The following is a 16,044-nucleotide window of genomic DNA, read 5'->3' on the forward strand; positions in this document are numbered from 1 at the left end:
TTTTTGTCTAGTGAGGGCTTTGCTGAAATGTCTTCGTCTTTAATTTGATGTCCCAGCAACTTCTCTATTCCTTTGGTGACAATATATCCAATGCCCCAACCGATAGAAAAAATCATTTTGACAGCAGTTGAAATAGTTTCTAAAATCCCTGTTTGAAATCGACTCTCTCTCAAAGTGTTGTACCTCCAACCAAGTTGTAAAGCAAACTGAGAATTCTTGTATTTGGAATGATAATCATAATCATTTGAACCTTTATGACATCATCAATGAGAACATTGATGACATGATGATGTCAAACAGCCCGGTGTCAGGTTTTTGTTTGTTTTAGTTGCTATGGCAACACAAGGAGTTATGTATGAGATAAGACTACTCTCAATTAAAAATGCATGTGTATACATCTAGATTTGTGAATTTAAGTTGATAAATGTGCTGTGATGATCAGAGTTATTGATAAGTGAATTTCATACATTTGCAGACACAACAGGAAAGGGGATATGTGAAAAAAAAATAAAGTTCAATAAAAAAAAACAATTTGGCATATTTAAACACGATAGGTTTTTATTTCAACATTGTTAATCTTGATGTATTGAAGCGTTCATAAATTAAAATAAATTATTACATGTTTACGACATACCCTAACAGTTTCCAGCTTGCAGAGTCAATACTTCCATTGTGACTCCATCCTGCTTTTTATTTTTGGCTGCTATTAAAAACAGCTCAACACACAAAGATCAGTCAAGTGGCTTCATTAACAGATTGCACACCAAGAATATTACAACTAGATATTTGCATTACTTAAAAATATGAATAATCACTTATTCTTACTTAGTGAATATGTGTTAAGGCTTCATGCTGACTGCTTCCTTGCTTGACATCATGGGGACAATTCCCAAAAGTCTTTAGGAGATGCAGTTACTTTTTCAGACAATTCTATCCAAATCTGAACAGCTGGGAAAAATTCAAAGAGTCTTTTCAGAAATCAGATGGATTCTTTCCAGAAGAACATGTTTTGGTACATTAAATCTAGTGTTTCATCACAGAAACTGTGAAGAAAGGAGGTGTCAGCAGCATGTTGGGGAAGGATTTCCCTCTATAGGCTGGTGCACTGTACACAGTACTGTAGGTGGTACCATAACATCTCATGACGTCAGTCAGGAGCTTTTAGCTTGGATGAAAGTGGGTATTTCAAACAAACACTGATCATAAGCACAGAAGGGCTTAAGAATGACTAAAAGGCGTCACTAAGCCCTGATCTTGTGGAAGGATATCCAAAAACATTTCACCTACTTCATAAGAGTTAAAAAACCTCTACTAAATACTGAGGAAATGTACAGGTCTGAATTTGAATAAAAGTTTTTAGAAAAGTCTAATTTTTGTCGTTTTTGACAAACAAAAATCATTTGTAACTCAGGATGAGTTAAGTCTGATTTAAGGTCAAATGGTGACAAAAAAAATCTTACAAATTCATTTGCAGAGAATTGGTTATCATCTAGTTCAGCGCTTCTCAATTCCAGTCCTCAGGCCCCCCTGCTCTGCATGTTTTAGATGTACCTCTACTCCAGAGCAGCTGATTCAAATGATTGCATGACCATCAAGTGCTGCAGAAGCCTGTTAATCACCCAAAGATTCAACCCAGGTGTGTGGCAGAAGGGAAACACCTAAAACATGCAGGGCAGGGGGGCGTGAGGACCGGAATTGAGAAACACTGATCTAGTTCAACTGCATGGGATTGTGGGACTGAGGATTCCTCCAGTGGAATCCACTTCAGCAGACTCCTTCCCATGTGGAGGAACTCCAGTCCCTTGTGGTAAAAGACCAGGGAGAGAGAGCTGGTTTCCAAGGTAATACTGGGGTTAGTACACATTTGTGACTTTAGGCCACAAGTCAAGAAGAAAAAAGTAATTCAGCATCTGAGGGAATCCTCGTTTGACTGCACAGACTCTGACTTCAGAAGAAACATAGAGATGAGAACACTTTCCCCTCACACACACCTCATTTTCTTTACCTCACATTCCAGATTCCTTTACTGTCTGGAAATGGTGGGTAGAAGGTTTGAAGAGAAGGGGGGGAGCCAGAGAGTAATCTGCTTTCCACCACAGCTGCAGTTCACCTCCAAAACATTTGGTGGCAGCAGTGAAATATGAAGTATTTTTTCACCTTAAGAAAGTTTATTTTGTCTAGATGAATCTAATTTCCCTTTGGAATCAATACAGTATTTTGAATTGAATTTGGAAAATACAGATGTTGTGCTCTGAACTCCGATGTTGCTCAGTGGTTCACCACTCCTGAGTGAGCAAAGGGCAATTTCTAGCTCCACCACTGGTGAAGAGGACAGGTCTGGTCCTACTGTTATACACATTAACTTTACAAGTAGAACTCAACAAAGTTCAGCAAAGTGCAGAAAACACAACCAGGTGGTGTGAGGAAGCTGTTACTGGTGACGTTGGATCAGCCAAAACTGGCCTGTAGGTGGCAGTATAGATTGCATGTTGTGTTCATGATCAAGCATGTCTTGCAGGAAATTGATCCAAAAATAAATATTATCTGAAAAAATTATCATTATTCATTAAAATGTGAATTTATCACACTTTAGTTAAAGCAATGTTTACTTTGATAACTATAGAATCTCAGCTGGACTGCTTGAACTGACCTCTGTGGTTCAGTTCTGAATCATTTTGGGTCAGTTTCAGTGCACTGCATTCACAGTACTGCTTCTCATCCTCGCATTAATCAGCTTTACAATTAAGGCTCCAAACAATTAAGAACTAACACGCAGTGCACTGAGAGACGCTGAGGTTAAATCCAGCAGTCGTGAGGCAGCGAGGTGACCAACATGTGAGATGTAATGTTTGCGTGTCCTCACTGCAGCCTCACGTCCCCTTTGCTGCATAGAGTCTGCAGCTGCTCATCCGCAGGAGGAATCACCTCCACATTGTAGCTAACCTTCTTGGACTGCAGGACGCTGTAGCTGTTGTCAAAACACAGCACATCTGCAAGGGACGAGGGATGCGGTTAGCAACAGCTAGCAAGAATACAGACAGATTTGCTACACACTGAACACTCAAAGCTCTTTACACCAGAACCACATTCACCCATTCACACTTACACACATACGCAGAGATCAATACATTTTGACCAATCTTCTTGACAAACATTCAGATAAACCTGAGGAAAATGAGCGATTACTCACAGACTCCCGGCTCTGAGCAGGTGAGGCAGCTGTCTTCTGGGACCAGGTGAGCGTTGTACCGCTCGCTAGGAAGAACCTGCGTCATCTCGGCTACCTTCTGACTCCTGCTGTCCTTGGTGCGGCGGTACACTCCAAACCCGATGTCTGCTCCATCGCTGGCAAACTGCCACCTAGCAGGGAACAGAACTGAGTCTTATTCTACTGATACATTTATTTTTAAAACACATTCCCTACATGTACTAAAACATGACTGACACGTGTTACTGATACTGATATCTGTATTGGTCCCGATATTGAAAAATATTCTAGATCTGGTATCGGTGACGAGGTGCCTCATCCATAAGGGCAGATCTAGTCGGTCTGTTTCTATGCGACCTCTATATTTTACATTATATTTAGAATTCCTAATTGCTATTTCTGAACTATTTGAAAGAAGGTTTGTTGCAGTTTAAGTTTTACATATTTGACCAAGGAAGTCATCCAATTGTGTCAGTTTCTTAATTTATCTTCCATTGGCTGTTCTACTCCTAATTGCTGTGACTGAACAAATTAAATTAGTTTACATACATGTTTGATCAAACTTGTGAAGCTATTGGTGTGTTTACGTGTGCTGTATTGGTCTAGAGTTATCATACAAGGTTGTAATTCAGTACATTTATGCTTTTCTGTATTGGATCGGTAACACTAAACTACAGATGTCTGTATTGGGATCGGAAGTGAAAAAAGTGGGTCAGAAATAATTGAAAGAGATAGTCATCTTTATGTATGTAAACTTCTACATTTTGGGGGGAGGGCAACTCTCATTATTGTGGGATTTAACTAATAGAAATAATTTTAATAATCCGAATTGAGTCTAAAAAGGAAAAATTTTAGTCTCATTTAATTTTAGAGCTAGAAAAAAAGACACGTTAATGAGACGGAGATGGGAGGAGACAGTGAAGGTGCAAGCACAGAAGATACTGAAGCTCAAAAGTTTGAATTAAGAATACATAATGTAATAATGCAGCATTAAAGGAAGGTTCTTTGCATCTGTCAGGTATTGTATTTTTTTCTAAAATAAACAAGAATACATCAATAACTGCAAAGTTCTTAAGACACATTTTCCCCAAATTTTTGTTGACATCAGAAAGAGTTGTTTCTCTTAATGCGTGTTATTCCTCAGCGTGTTTCAGACCAGATTTCTGCTCCTGCTGTCTTACCTGAGGAGGCTGCTGGGGGCAGCAACGTCGTACTCCAGCTGCAAGCTTGATCCGCGGCTGATGGTGACGCTACTGTCGTACTGAACCTTCAGCGACTCCTGCACGTAGTAAGACTTGGGAACGTTCCCGCCGTAGTTGATCTGGAGGCACAACGGATGAATCACTTCAGTCAGAACCGTCCAAGCAAGCTGGATCTTGTTTAAGGGTTTTTCTTCTCACCATGGTTCTGCAGCGAGGGTCTCCGTCGGGGTCGGTCAGGGTTCCTCCGTACACCACAGGAAGCTGGTCCGGGTCGATGTGCTTGCGCAGCACTTCCTGCCAGTTACCTGAGAACAAATCAATAAAAGCGTAGGAATGCAGGAAACAAATAATACAGACATCATTTGTAACATGTTCACATTATTATTCATTTTTGTAACATAATTCCAAGTTATGTTACAAATAATAAAGTTTTATTGTAACCTTATTCTTGTTTAATTATGACTTAACTCTTGTTTTATTACAACTATTCTCATATTGTGACAAGTTTATTCTGGTAATTTGACTTTAATCTCACATTGTTATGACTTTTTTTATCATTTTTTTGCGCTTGTATTATTATGACTTTTTTGACATATTATTATGATTTGATGCTTGTATCAAATCAATCAGCTTGTATTATGATTCTATTCTTGTAATATTATGACTTTATTTTCGAAATAAATAAAAAATTCTTAGTCTAATATTCCTTTATAGGTTTCCCCGTGTTTGCGTTATGGTCCTTTGGTAATCTTATAATTAGAGTCCAATGTCTTAAATAAAAGATTATTTATTTATTGCTATTTTTATTATTATTATTTATTGCAGAATTGCTATTAATTCTGTAATAAAAAGCAGAAACCAGTATAATTTAATACAAGGAACTATAAAAGTTAGCATTAAACAGTGCAACGTCAGAGACGTTATAATTTGAAGAGATATGAAGGAGAGTCATCTTACTTCCTATAACCACAATTTTCCGTCGCGTTTCCTCACACAGGAAGTGTTTGATCAGGTTGTAGGCCATCGGAAACATTTTAGGAGCTGCAGCAAAAATAATAAAATAAAGACATTTTTCAACTTCAACTTGAAAACACAACTTGGACGACAGCGAGACCATGTCGCAAATCAGCTGAGGCACCTTTAATGAGAAGCACCTTCTTTAGCCCCTCAGGGTAGTTGTCTTCATACATGGTGAGGATCTGCAGGAGATGAAGAGCAGCTTAGACGCAGATTAAGGCTTTAAGACACAGTGTGTGATGAATGTGAGAGCGAGCGACAAACCTCTCCATAAGTCTCAATAGCGGGTTTCCAAATGTGCTTCAGTCCAAGTCCTTCGCAGTCATAAATCAGAGTGGTGGACTCTATGTTCTTCCCAAGCTGAGACAGACATGGAGGACATGTTAGAGAAAGAGATATGAGGGGAAGAGAATGGAAACAGAGGAAGGGAAAAAAGTTTCCACCTGGAAGGGAGGAGAATAAAATGGAGGAAAAAAAGAGTGTCTAGATCAGCCTTTCTCAGCTTGCGGTCTCTGGGTGCCCCCTAGTGGTCTGCAATGTACTGCAATTAAACAACTGTTATTTGTTTAATAATTATTGTTACATGTCGCACTTTGGTGAGCTCAAAGTGCGACATGTACAATTAATTTACCAAAGGATTGTGTTTAAAAATAATAATGGATAAATTGCTTAAGACTGAATCACTCAAATGAAAAGCTGAAGATATAGGCAGTAAGTAAACAACACCAGGACTATAGGATTCATATCTGCAGGGATATTTTTCAGTTTCTCAGGGTGAGTTGCAGAACTTTTGTTTTCAGAATACCATTATGATACATAGCATGCCACCGGCACCTGTGTGTGATATGACAGTGACGAGGCAGTGAGCAGACCTGCGCCCCACGCAGACTAACTGCATCTATAAAACCTCAGATAAAATAATTATTTACGTCGAGGTGAGAGAAAACAAAGCTTAGATTCAACACTTTCAGAATCTGTGAACTCAAAATGCCTCAGTAGGCATAATTTTGAGAATAGAAACAGATAAAGGGAAAAACAAAGTTTGAAGGTGAAAAAATGTGGTAAAAAAGGAGGGAAAAAGTGAGTCTAGGTCTAGATGTGATAGGAGAGCTTGTCCCAGACCTTCTCAGTCTGCCTCCGACATTCCCGCTGCAGCATCTCGATGTGTCTGATCTTCGTCTTCAGGAAGTCCTGTTTGGTGGCTGACAGCAGCAAGCCTTTGGGGTCCAGAGGGCCGATCACATCGTACCAGATGGGACTCCCCTCTCGGTCATAGCCGCACATCCCACCGGATACGTACTTCTCAATCACCTTGAGAAGGACAAGCGTGAGCGCCATCAAACGACAAGGCAACGGAGTGGCGGACGTCACATCTCAAGACGCCTGAGAAGACGAGCGGAGGCGTCTTCTCAGGGCGAGTTACCTCTGGAGGCTTCCAGTCAGTTATGATGGTGTCCACTTTCATCTGCTTCCTGAACTCCACATGCTGTAAGAAGAGGAAAAGGAAGCAGAAGAAGAAATAAGAGTCTCTCAAAAACCAGGCGGTAAAACTAATGACGAGAAACTTAAAGGAATTTGGCTTATTATTAATCTTTTTAAAATCGTCTTAGTCTCTGTGCAAAGATGACAAATAAAGCTGAATTCTTTGCAAGTAAGGTTTTTGTTCCTTATAATTACAACCTTATTTGAATTGTCTTATGTATTAAATCAACACAGGATGCATGCATTTTAATAATCTCAAAAGTGTGGTGTACATATTTATTTCTCTCTTTCAACTCTGATATCCCTCATTAAAATCCAGCACAACCAAATTCAGTTCAGAAATTCTTTCTTAATCCCAGAGAGTAATTAAATGTCATAGTACACAATTTTCTTCAAAGACTTATTGTAGATGATGGTGGCTATGAAATATCTCCTACAGCAGTCAGTATCACAGCATATCTGAGAAGCCCTCTGTTGTTCTACAACAGTTTCATAAAGAAGATGGTCAGGGTTGTTGAGACTTTTCTGGATTCTATGGACAATCCAGAAAAGTATGGATGGTCCATGTGCATCTCCAGACGTTCCACAGAACAGAACCAGCATTCTTTATTGGGTTGTTGAGCTTCTTTAGCTCTGATGCTGCTCCCTCTGTTAGCAGAAGAGATTATAATCTCCACTCCAGAGTTATACATACTCAGATGTCAAAAGTTCACTCATGGAGGCCGAAAACAAAAAATAAACATTTTAGAAAATCCTGTTCAACTATTAACGCTATATATTACTGTATATAACCTCCTTGTGCAGTCTGTAGGTCAGAATCAATAAAGTCAAAAGCAACAGATGAATGTAACAACAGTGTAGGAAAATAAATGACTTGAGCTGAGTCTGAGACGCAAAGCAGAGAGTTCACAAAAGTCTCACCTTCCTGATCATGTTCTCTGATTTCTGAAGATTGAAGTTACGAGCTGGGAAGAGAGAAACAGAAGAGAGAGAGAGTCCATGTGAAATCATGAAGGTTTTATTTCAGTCAGCGCAGAACACATGCAGTTCTCTGGTTTGGGAATTATGTCTCCTTCACACTGACAGTTTGAAGGAGATACTGGGGTCAGGAAATATTCCCTGATATTCCACGCTGATGACCTTTTTGAGACATATTGTTTGGTTTTATTTATTAACAGCAAGAAACATAGAATTTATATCAACTGTTGGGAATAAATAATTGTATTATATCTTCAGGGGAGAAGGAGAAAGCCTTTATCTAAGATATGCCCTAAAGAGATCCGTGCTGCTTATTTAGGAACATTTCCAGTATATTCAATAACCTTCTGAGGACCAATGCACCATAGGGGGCCCAAAGCCTGACCGTATATGGTTGAGAACATTTTTAGGGATAAAGGTTAGGTTTAAAGGTATGGTGTAAATTAAGTTTTGGCTAAGATTTAAGTTAGGAATGTATAGGCACTGGTGTGAGGGTAAGAGCCGTTACTCAAGTGAATAGAAGCCAGTACTAAGTCCTAAATATTGGTAAACACAAAGACCTTGTAAAAGTAGAGAAAGTATGAAAGTGCACATGTATACTTTCAATAAAACACTGGTTGAAATCACTGGTGTGATTTCAACCAATCACTGCTTTTTCCACATCTGCACACTGTTATTGGCCGATCTGTACACACCCTCTAGGCCACAGGTCTCAAACTCCAGTCCTCAAGGGCCGGTGTCCTGCACATCTAAAAGTTGCAGGACACCGGCCCTTGAGGACTGGAGTTTGACACTCCTGCTCTAGGGAAAACCTGTGGCCCAGAATTGATTTCAACACAGACTCACTCTCTGGAGCAAAAATCATTTAAATGTATATTTTATGCCTATCAGTTGAAGCAGAGTAAGATATCTCTTTAATATCTGTATTTTATGTTCCATTACTCATTGGCTCACTCCAAAACAACCACAGGAGAAATGGCATTAAATTAATCCAAAGTAAGGAATGTTTATTTACTTTCTAAATAAAACTAATATTTTTAGTTTTATTCAATGTGGAACAGTGTGATGGATTTGGAATGGATATTTTTGGGGGCACAAAATTAAACTTCAGGATGGTGGGAAGAGAATAACCTCGCCTTTCAGGAACAGAGACGTTCACATCAGTTGCTGTCTCCAAAATGACAACAGTGAAATTAATGCAGAGGAGATTAGGATTCTTCTGAGCAGTGCCTTTGACACAGTTTCAAACTGTCAGCTTGTTTTTAAGCAAGCAGAGAAACTGGTCAAAGTCAACAGGCGATGCACACACACACACACACACACACGCACACAGACACACACACACACACACACACACACACACACACACACATCTGGTCATCAATCTCAGCCTGCTCTGACTTTGGACCATTAACCAGACAGACCACAGCTTCTACAAACTTCTGACAGAAACACATAATTACAGAAGCAGAGGTACTGAAACATAATTTTATAGACTTACTGTTTCTATCAGAATTTTAACCTTTTTCAGGGAGAGAACTGGAGCTGATTGAGAAAACAGATTTTCTTCAAATTACCACATGATGAACTCTTTGCTGCCAAAATACCATTACTGACACATTCACCAAAAATACATATGCTGAACGTTGCAATCACAAGTTTTCATTCAGTCACGATAGACCTGAATATCATTTTAATTCCGGATTTTAAAAGACACACAGCTTCTAGAAGCTTCAGTCATTTTTGAAAAGAAGAATTAGATGAACAAGACTGCATTAGATTTAAATTTCTCTAACAGAGACATGATCAAAATATTACATGATGGATTAAATATAATAAGAAAATCAGAAATACATTTCTGAAATGCTTGTCAAGTGTGAACTGTGCAGTTAGTGTCAGAGACCCACTAACTGAACTAAACAAGATGAGGCAGCGTCTAGTTTCTATGCTCCTCAGCTCTGGAACAAACTCCCTGAAAACCTGAGATGTGCAGAAAAGGTTGGGTCCTTTTAATCAGGACTGAAAACTGTTTTGTTTACACAAGTTTTTGAACAAAGAACCAGACTAAAGAACTGTTTGTCCAACTTCAAAAAGTGCAAAACTATTTAGAAATGTGGGTTTTTTTCATCATTTCTACAAATGTATAACACTAATGTATAATAATAAAGTAATAATGACTCATTTTGTTCATTTAATCCAATTGTTGCATCACTCGCTGCAATCCAGGGGCCCCATATATGGAGGAAAAGTTAGTACAATTCCAAGGGCCCCTGACCAACAAGGGGGCCCCCCACAATTTTTTTTATTTGTATTTTTTGTTCACAGAAATTAAAAAAGAAAAAGTGGTCCTGTCAATTGCAAAATTAATCATATTGTGTATTAAAATCAAATTGATTTTAGCAGTAAAAATCAAATGTTACCCCACTGCCAGGCCAAAAAGCAACACGTCTATATTTACCCTGAACATCCCCCTGGATCTGTTATCGTCATAATTAATAGAAATAAAGGCTTAAAAACATCTGTCTGTATCTAAATAATCTCAGTAATGTTTTAGTGAACTAAGCTAGTGAAATAAATAAGTTTAATATGACTTTATGTAAGGCACAATGTAGAAATAGAAACTTATGGATTGACAATCTTGTGTGAAAACACCAGTAAAACCACCGTCTGAAATATTCCATCACTGAATATTGGTGTGAAAAGGAAAAGAAAACCAACAGGTGCAGATACTGCAGCCTCTAGCTCTGGTATTTTTCCCCCAAACCTCCAGAGAAATTGGATACAGTGTCACTTTTTTCCCCCTTTATTTAACCAGGTAAACCCCGTTGAGATCTAGATTTCATTTTCAAGAGGGACCTGGGCAGAAGTCTGCAATGGTTACAAAATAAAACTTATTAATACATAGGAACAGGTTGGATTGTCGGCCTCTGAAGCAGCGGATATGGGAGTAAGAGTACTACGATGACAACGTTGGCATCAAAGAATACCCCAAATATTAAAGCTGATCCTTGAATCTATTTTTCAAACATGATTTTAGTGGAGCACCAATCATGTTTGTCTTGAAGCTGCCGCTTTTTGGTCACTGAACAGTGCAGTAGTTCTGGTTATATTGACCTTTGAGTGGCCAGTATGGCAAGAAAAGAACTAAATCTATGATCAATCAGTTCAACCAAAGCGCAACATAGGTCGACTTATCGTTGATCGGCTACAAACGGAGACCAGCAGGTCAAATTGTGTTCCCTAAATCTTTAATAAGTGTCCAGAAAGCACTAAACAGGTGAACCTGGACGTCTGAGACTCACCTCGGAGCCAGCGGAGGAGGTAGTGGTCATGCTGAGCCGGCAGGCTGAGGAGGACATCTTGAATCCTCTCCCGAAACTGAAAGCAAAGTCAAGGCGCAATTCTTTGTCACAAAGAGTTAAAAAGAAGGAAAAGCAGCTTAAGTAAACCTTAGTGGGCTGCTGGTGTAGCTCTGTCCACAGAAACTAGAATAAACACGCACAAAAACTCAAAGCACCTTTTGGCATGCAATCTAGCAGTGGGCATTTATTGTTTATCAGTTATCATAAAGAATTTCCTAGAAGAATTAAAATTTCATTGTCTCAATAAAATTCAATGAATCACGTTAAATAAAAGATTAAACTGGCAGTATTATCGGAAATGTTATTTTTACTATTTTCTCCACTATTTATTCACGGGAGCATCGTTAAATAACAGTAAATTCAAAAATATGAGTAAATGCAGTAACTATGCTTGGCTTAGAGATAAAAATCTCACCATCACTTTTATGGACTTTTTAACAGCCCTCCAGTCCATATTAGGTTTCAGTTTGTAGCTACATAGTTACATTTTGCACAGTAAAAGTTGCTATTTCTGCTCATTTTTTAAAAGAGAGTCATCATTTGTCATGCTAAATCCATTTTTGCTTCACTAAAATGAAGTGGATAAACCTCAATACACACCTTTTCAAATCCAAGCTCATCTGCTTTTAGTTTTTGAGTTCAAATAAAAGCAAACGGTCATTATTGACCATTGCAAAAACGTGAAGATGTTATTTAGAAGAAGCTATTAATGTAGTACATATATTCACAGATTAAAACCAAAAAGCTTTTGGAAAACAAACAGCTCTGACCCATAAGGAGGAACTTTGCACAACCTGTGATAAAGATTGTTCAGAAAAACAAATGTAGTGTCAAGAAACTACATTTAGTTGTGGGTTTGTAAGTTTAACACAGAGCTTTAGCACAGAACAGTCAAAGTTTTCACTGGGAGAGTATCTGAAGTTGGATCAGTGCAAGAGAGACATCAGCCTCACTTACACCAAAGTCATTTACAATAAACCTCCCAGAATTTCCAGCAGATATTCCAGATTGGGGAATCATCTCTGACCTCAGCGAGGGTCTTGGCCTGTTTGGGGCTCAGGTCTCCGACTCGTCCACTCATGTCTCGATGAAACGTGGCTCTGACGGCCCTGCGGCTGCTGCTGCTGTCTGTGAGTGAGAGCTGCAGGAGGTAAAAGCAGGTAGACGGGTGAAAATGCCACACCTCCACTCACTTTCTCTCAGTTGTGCTCACAGAGGAAGGTGGACTTTCACCCCGCTCACACTGGTCACCTGCTGAAACCTTCAGGAGAGCTGAAAAACTGAAAAACTAAACTCGAGTTATTTGATTCTTTTATAAAATATTAGGCTGATTTGGATGAACTAATCCCTTGTAAGCAGTGATTTTCTTCTGGTTTTATGCAAAAACAGAAGAGCGTGTACTGGTTATGCTGGTCACCATCGATCCAAGTCAGCAGATTACATAAACACGGTTGGGCAACAATCTGCTCTTGCTTGTATAATCAACAAAAAAAAGATAAGAAAAAGTTTCTCATAAAATGCGGTTCTTAACTGGTTGATTTTAGGAATGTTCAGTTTATTTATATAGCAAATGCCATCTAAAGGCACTTATCAAAAAAAAAAGAAAAAAAGAAAAAGTTTAATTCAATCACACATACCAGCCAGTTGATCCTAGTTATCAAACAGTGCAATATGCTCAATTCATTATTCAAAGTAGCTTAAAAAGGAAAGCCAGCAGATTGGATGGAGTCACCAGTCTGAAACATTAGACGCCTCTAACAGATTTCCCTCAATGCAAAAACTCTAAATCTTATCAGGTTGTTGTTTTTTTTTTTTTTGGTCTGGTTTCTATTGCAAATATGTTATCTGGTATATTCAAAATAAGACAAAAGTAACAATAAGTGTTCAGAAATATATAAGGGCTTGTTTTGGTCAATAATTCCTTAATATTGATGAAGAATTCTAGTTGATTATTTCACTTATACCAGGGGGAAAATGTCTTGTTAAAAATAAATGTACCTGCTAATGGAACCAGACAATTTTCCATCAATATTAAAGAATTATTGACTTAAACAAGCTCCTATATCTTGTTGAAATCTCAAGTTAGTTTTTGTCTTATTTCAAGTGTACAAAGATATTTCTACTAGAAATTCAACAAAAAGAAAAACATTAGGTGAACTTTGATGCTTTTATAGAGCTCCAGTAGAGCTCTGAATTTAGCTCCGTCCAACTTGACCAGTTTCTCTTTCTTCTGAAGGACAGCATGATGCTGCCACCACCACATCAGAGTAACGCCATTTTTCCACTGCACAAAAGGTTTGACATGAAGGCCAAAACGTTCTAGTTTGGTTCTGATCAGTCCTGGGTCGACATTACAGCTGCAGTACGGAGGTTTTATAAAAATAATAAAAACAACAAAAAGCCAACATTTCTTAATAAAAGTTCCACGCTGCAGATTTAAAGTGTGGATTTCTTCTGGCTCTCTTTTCGCTTCTCGTCCATAAAAGTCAGATTCATGAGGTTTTCAGCAGGTCAGTGAATTCTGGAGTGTCAAAGTAAAGGCCTGAATTTGAATTGAATCGTTTGAAAACCAGTCTTATTTTTATTTTTTTTCTTTCCACTTCATAGTTTTGCACTCATTAGTGATGGTCTCTTAATATTTACAGCTGCAACATTCTGTATGGAACAGCTACAGGAAATGATTACTTGTAGTTAAAAAAGAAAAATAATCCATTGTCGGTGAATGAATGCAGAAATAACCAAAAGATCTTAAAATCCCTAAAATAAAATGAGTTAGTCTGTATTTATTCCTACCAGTCGGGTTTAGTTTAAAGAAAGAAAAAAACAAAAAGCATAACACAGACATTTTTTGTTTTTTCCACAAAAGTAATTTTATTATTTAAATACACAAGCTATTTAGACCCACCAAAATAAAGCTGGTGTCATGAATAAATAGATGATTTACAAGAAATCACAATCAGAGAGCCTAGAAAGTCGTTCTCATCCTGACATAACGCAGCTGTTCCAAACGACAGAGGAAGAAATTATTCATCATCACAGTGTTTCCCAGCTCCCCTCGCTGGAGAGGAGGGGGGAAACGGACATCTTTGACCGGGAGTTCAGCGCTGAAACGGACGTGTACTTTGGAAAGGATCGATACAAATCAAACTCCACTGGTTTGACGTCGGATAATTTACGTCATGCATCAACTAAGGTTAAAAAGAAAATAACAATTATTACTTTGTCCACGATAATGGATGGAACTGTAATCCTGATGTCTGACAAATAAATCCAAAAGAATAACTTGACTTTTAAGTAAATGAAAGCAGACTTTGATTACTTAAGAGCAGAACCACAACTTCTGAATTCTGAAGAAATGATGTGTATTAAAGTTTCTGCTGCTGTCAGCACTCATCCTGTGAGCGGGCGGACATTTTGTTGAACCAGATCCGGATGCATCAGCACTATGCCAGTTTTTTTTTTTTTCCTTCTCCTTCATTCTTTATTTTGCATTTATGCAGCTAAAAGATCTAAAATGTTAGATGTTAAAGTTAAAATAAGTGCAGTTTAGAGTCCATCCAGCAGTTCCTGTCCCACATCCACCTGTCATTAGCTGAAGATTGAACTTTGTGGGGGAGAAAAATTCAGCTTTGAATCATCTGAAGACATCCTAACTAGAAAAAAAACAAAAAAAAAAAACATGCAAAGCTTTACAGGTCAGTTAAACGCTGATGTTTATCAATTAAAAATATATATTCTTCATCTCCCCCCCTCTTTTATTAATCACCTACCGACAGAAAACAGCAAACAGCCCAAATCATGTGCACACTAACCCGAAGCACGAAACTCCCCTGCCTCTGTTTGCTGACGGTTGAACTACAACCTGCAGGGGGGGAGGGTCAAGGCTGCAGATTTAAAACATTCACCTTGAACTAGATTTTCATTTTCCTTTTTTTTTTTTTTTTACCTCACATTAGCTCCAAACATCTTAAATATGCTGGATTTATTTATTTTTTTTTAAATCAGTTATACCAAAAATATCTCTGCAATATTAAAAAAAATTTTTTATTTTTTTTCTCCTTCTATACATATATAATTTCTGCAAATGTTTTTATACATATGGATGAGAAGAAGTCAAACACTGATTGTTATCCTAAACTAGAAAAATAGATGAGCACACAAAGCTACTCTCTGCCATCTGGGTCTTACTGGATGCTTTCCTCTGATTGGTCAGCTTCAGTTGATCTGATTAGGCTCCACCTACTATTCCTTCTCAGCAGATTTTGGAAAAAAAACAACAACTTTAAATTAGATGCATAGTTAATGAGTTATGACAGATCAGCTAAGGATGCATAGATGATCAGTTTCCATATCGTCACCTGCTTAAAATAACAGCTGGAGTCGTTTTTTGCCAAAAAAATTATTATTTTTTCTTCTAAATCATCTTTTGGCAAAAAAAAAAAAAAAAGACTGCTACCATCATTATTTTAGGAAGGTGACGATATGACTGGAAGCGAACAGAGACATTGATGTTGGTCTGAAACGCTGAAGTCTGATCTTTTTCCAAACAGTGAACGCACCTTACCAAAGCCTAAGCGCTACCGAGTAGCAGCAACACTCTTCAGTGTGGAAGTTGTTCCTGTGGTGCTGTGTCAAGGAGTACAGAGACGCCAAAAACATTTAAAAGTAACACAAAGAAACGTCTGCGTTTGGTTCAGGCTGTGAGAAAGGGAACGCTTTGTTTTAGAGAGGTAACAGGAAGGCTCAGCGTATTAAAGCGAAGATTTATGATTTTATCATATTCAAAACCATACCG

The 16,044-nt window shown here is 38.2% G+C and overlaps 1 protein-coding gene across 1 annotated transcript; it reads right to left on the reverse strand.

The window, feature by feature from the left end:
- Positions 1-538: 538 nt before the first annotated feature.
- On the reverse strand, positions 539-12,591 carry sec14l7 (SEC14-like lipid binding 7). Its single transcript, XM_044095989.1, has 12 exons — positions 12,277-12,591; positions 11,190-11,265; positions 7,831-7,874; positions 6,851-6,913; positions 6,550-6,738; positions 5,692-5,787; positions 5,549-5,609; positions 5,368-5,451; positions 4,609-4,715; positions 4,390-4,529; positions 3,191-3,360; positions 539-2,990 (listed from the first exon to the last, which is right to left on the reverse strand). The coding sequence occupies exons 1-12, from the start codon at positions 12,328-12,330 to the stop codon at positions 2,860-2,862; spliced, it is 1,215 nt and encodes a 404-aa protein (XP_043951924.1). The 5' UTR covers positions 12,331-12,591; the 3' UTR covers positions 539-2,859.
- Positions 12,592-16,044: the final 3,453 nt, after the last annotated feature.

This window comes from Gambusia affinis, linkage group LG17, assembly GCF_019740435.1.
Source record: "Gambusia affinis linkage group LG17, SWU_Gaff_1.0, whole genome shotgun sequence".
Taxonomy (NCBI): domain Eukaryota; kingdom Metazoa; phylum Chordata; class Actinopteri; order Cyprinodontiformes; family Poeciliidae; genus Gambusia; species Gambusia affinis.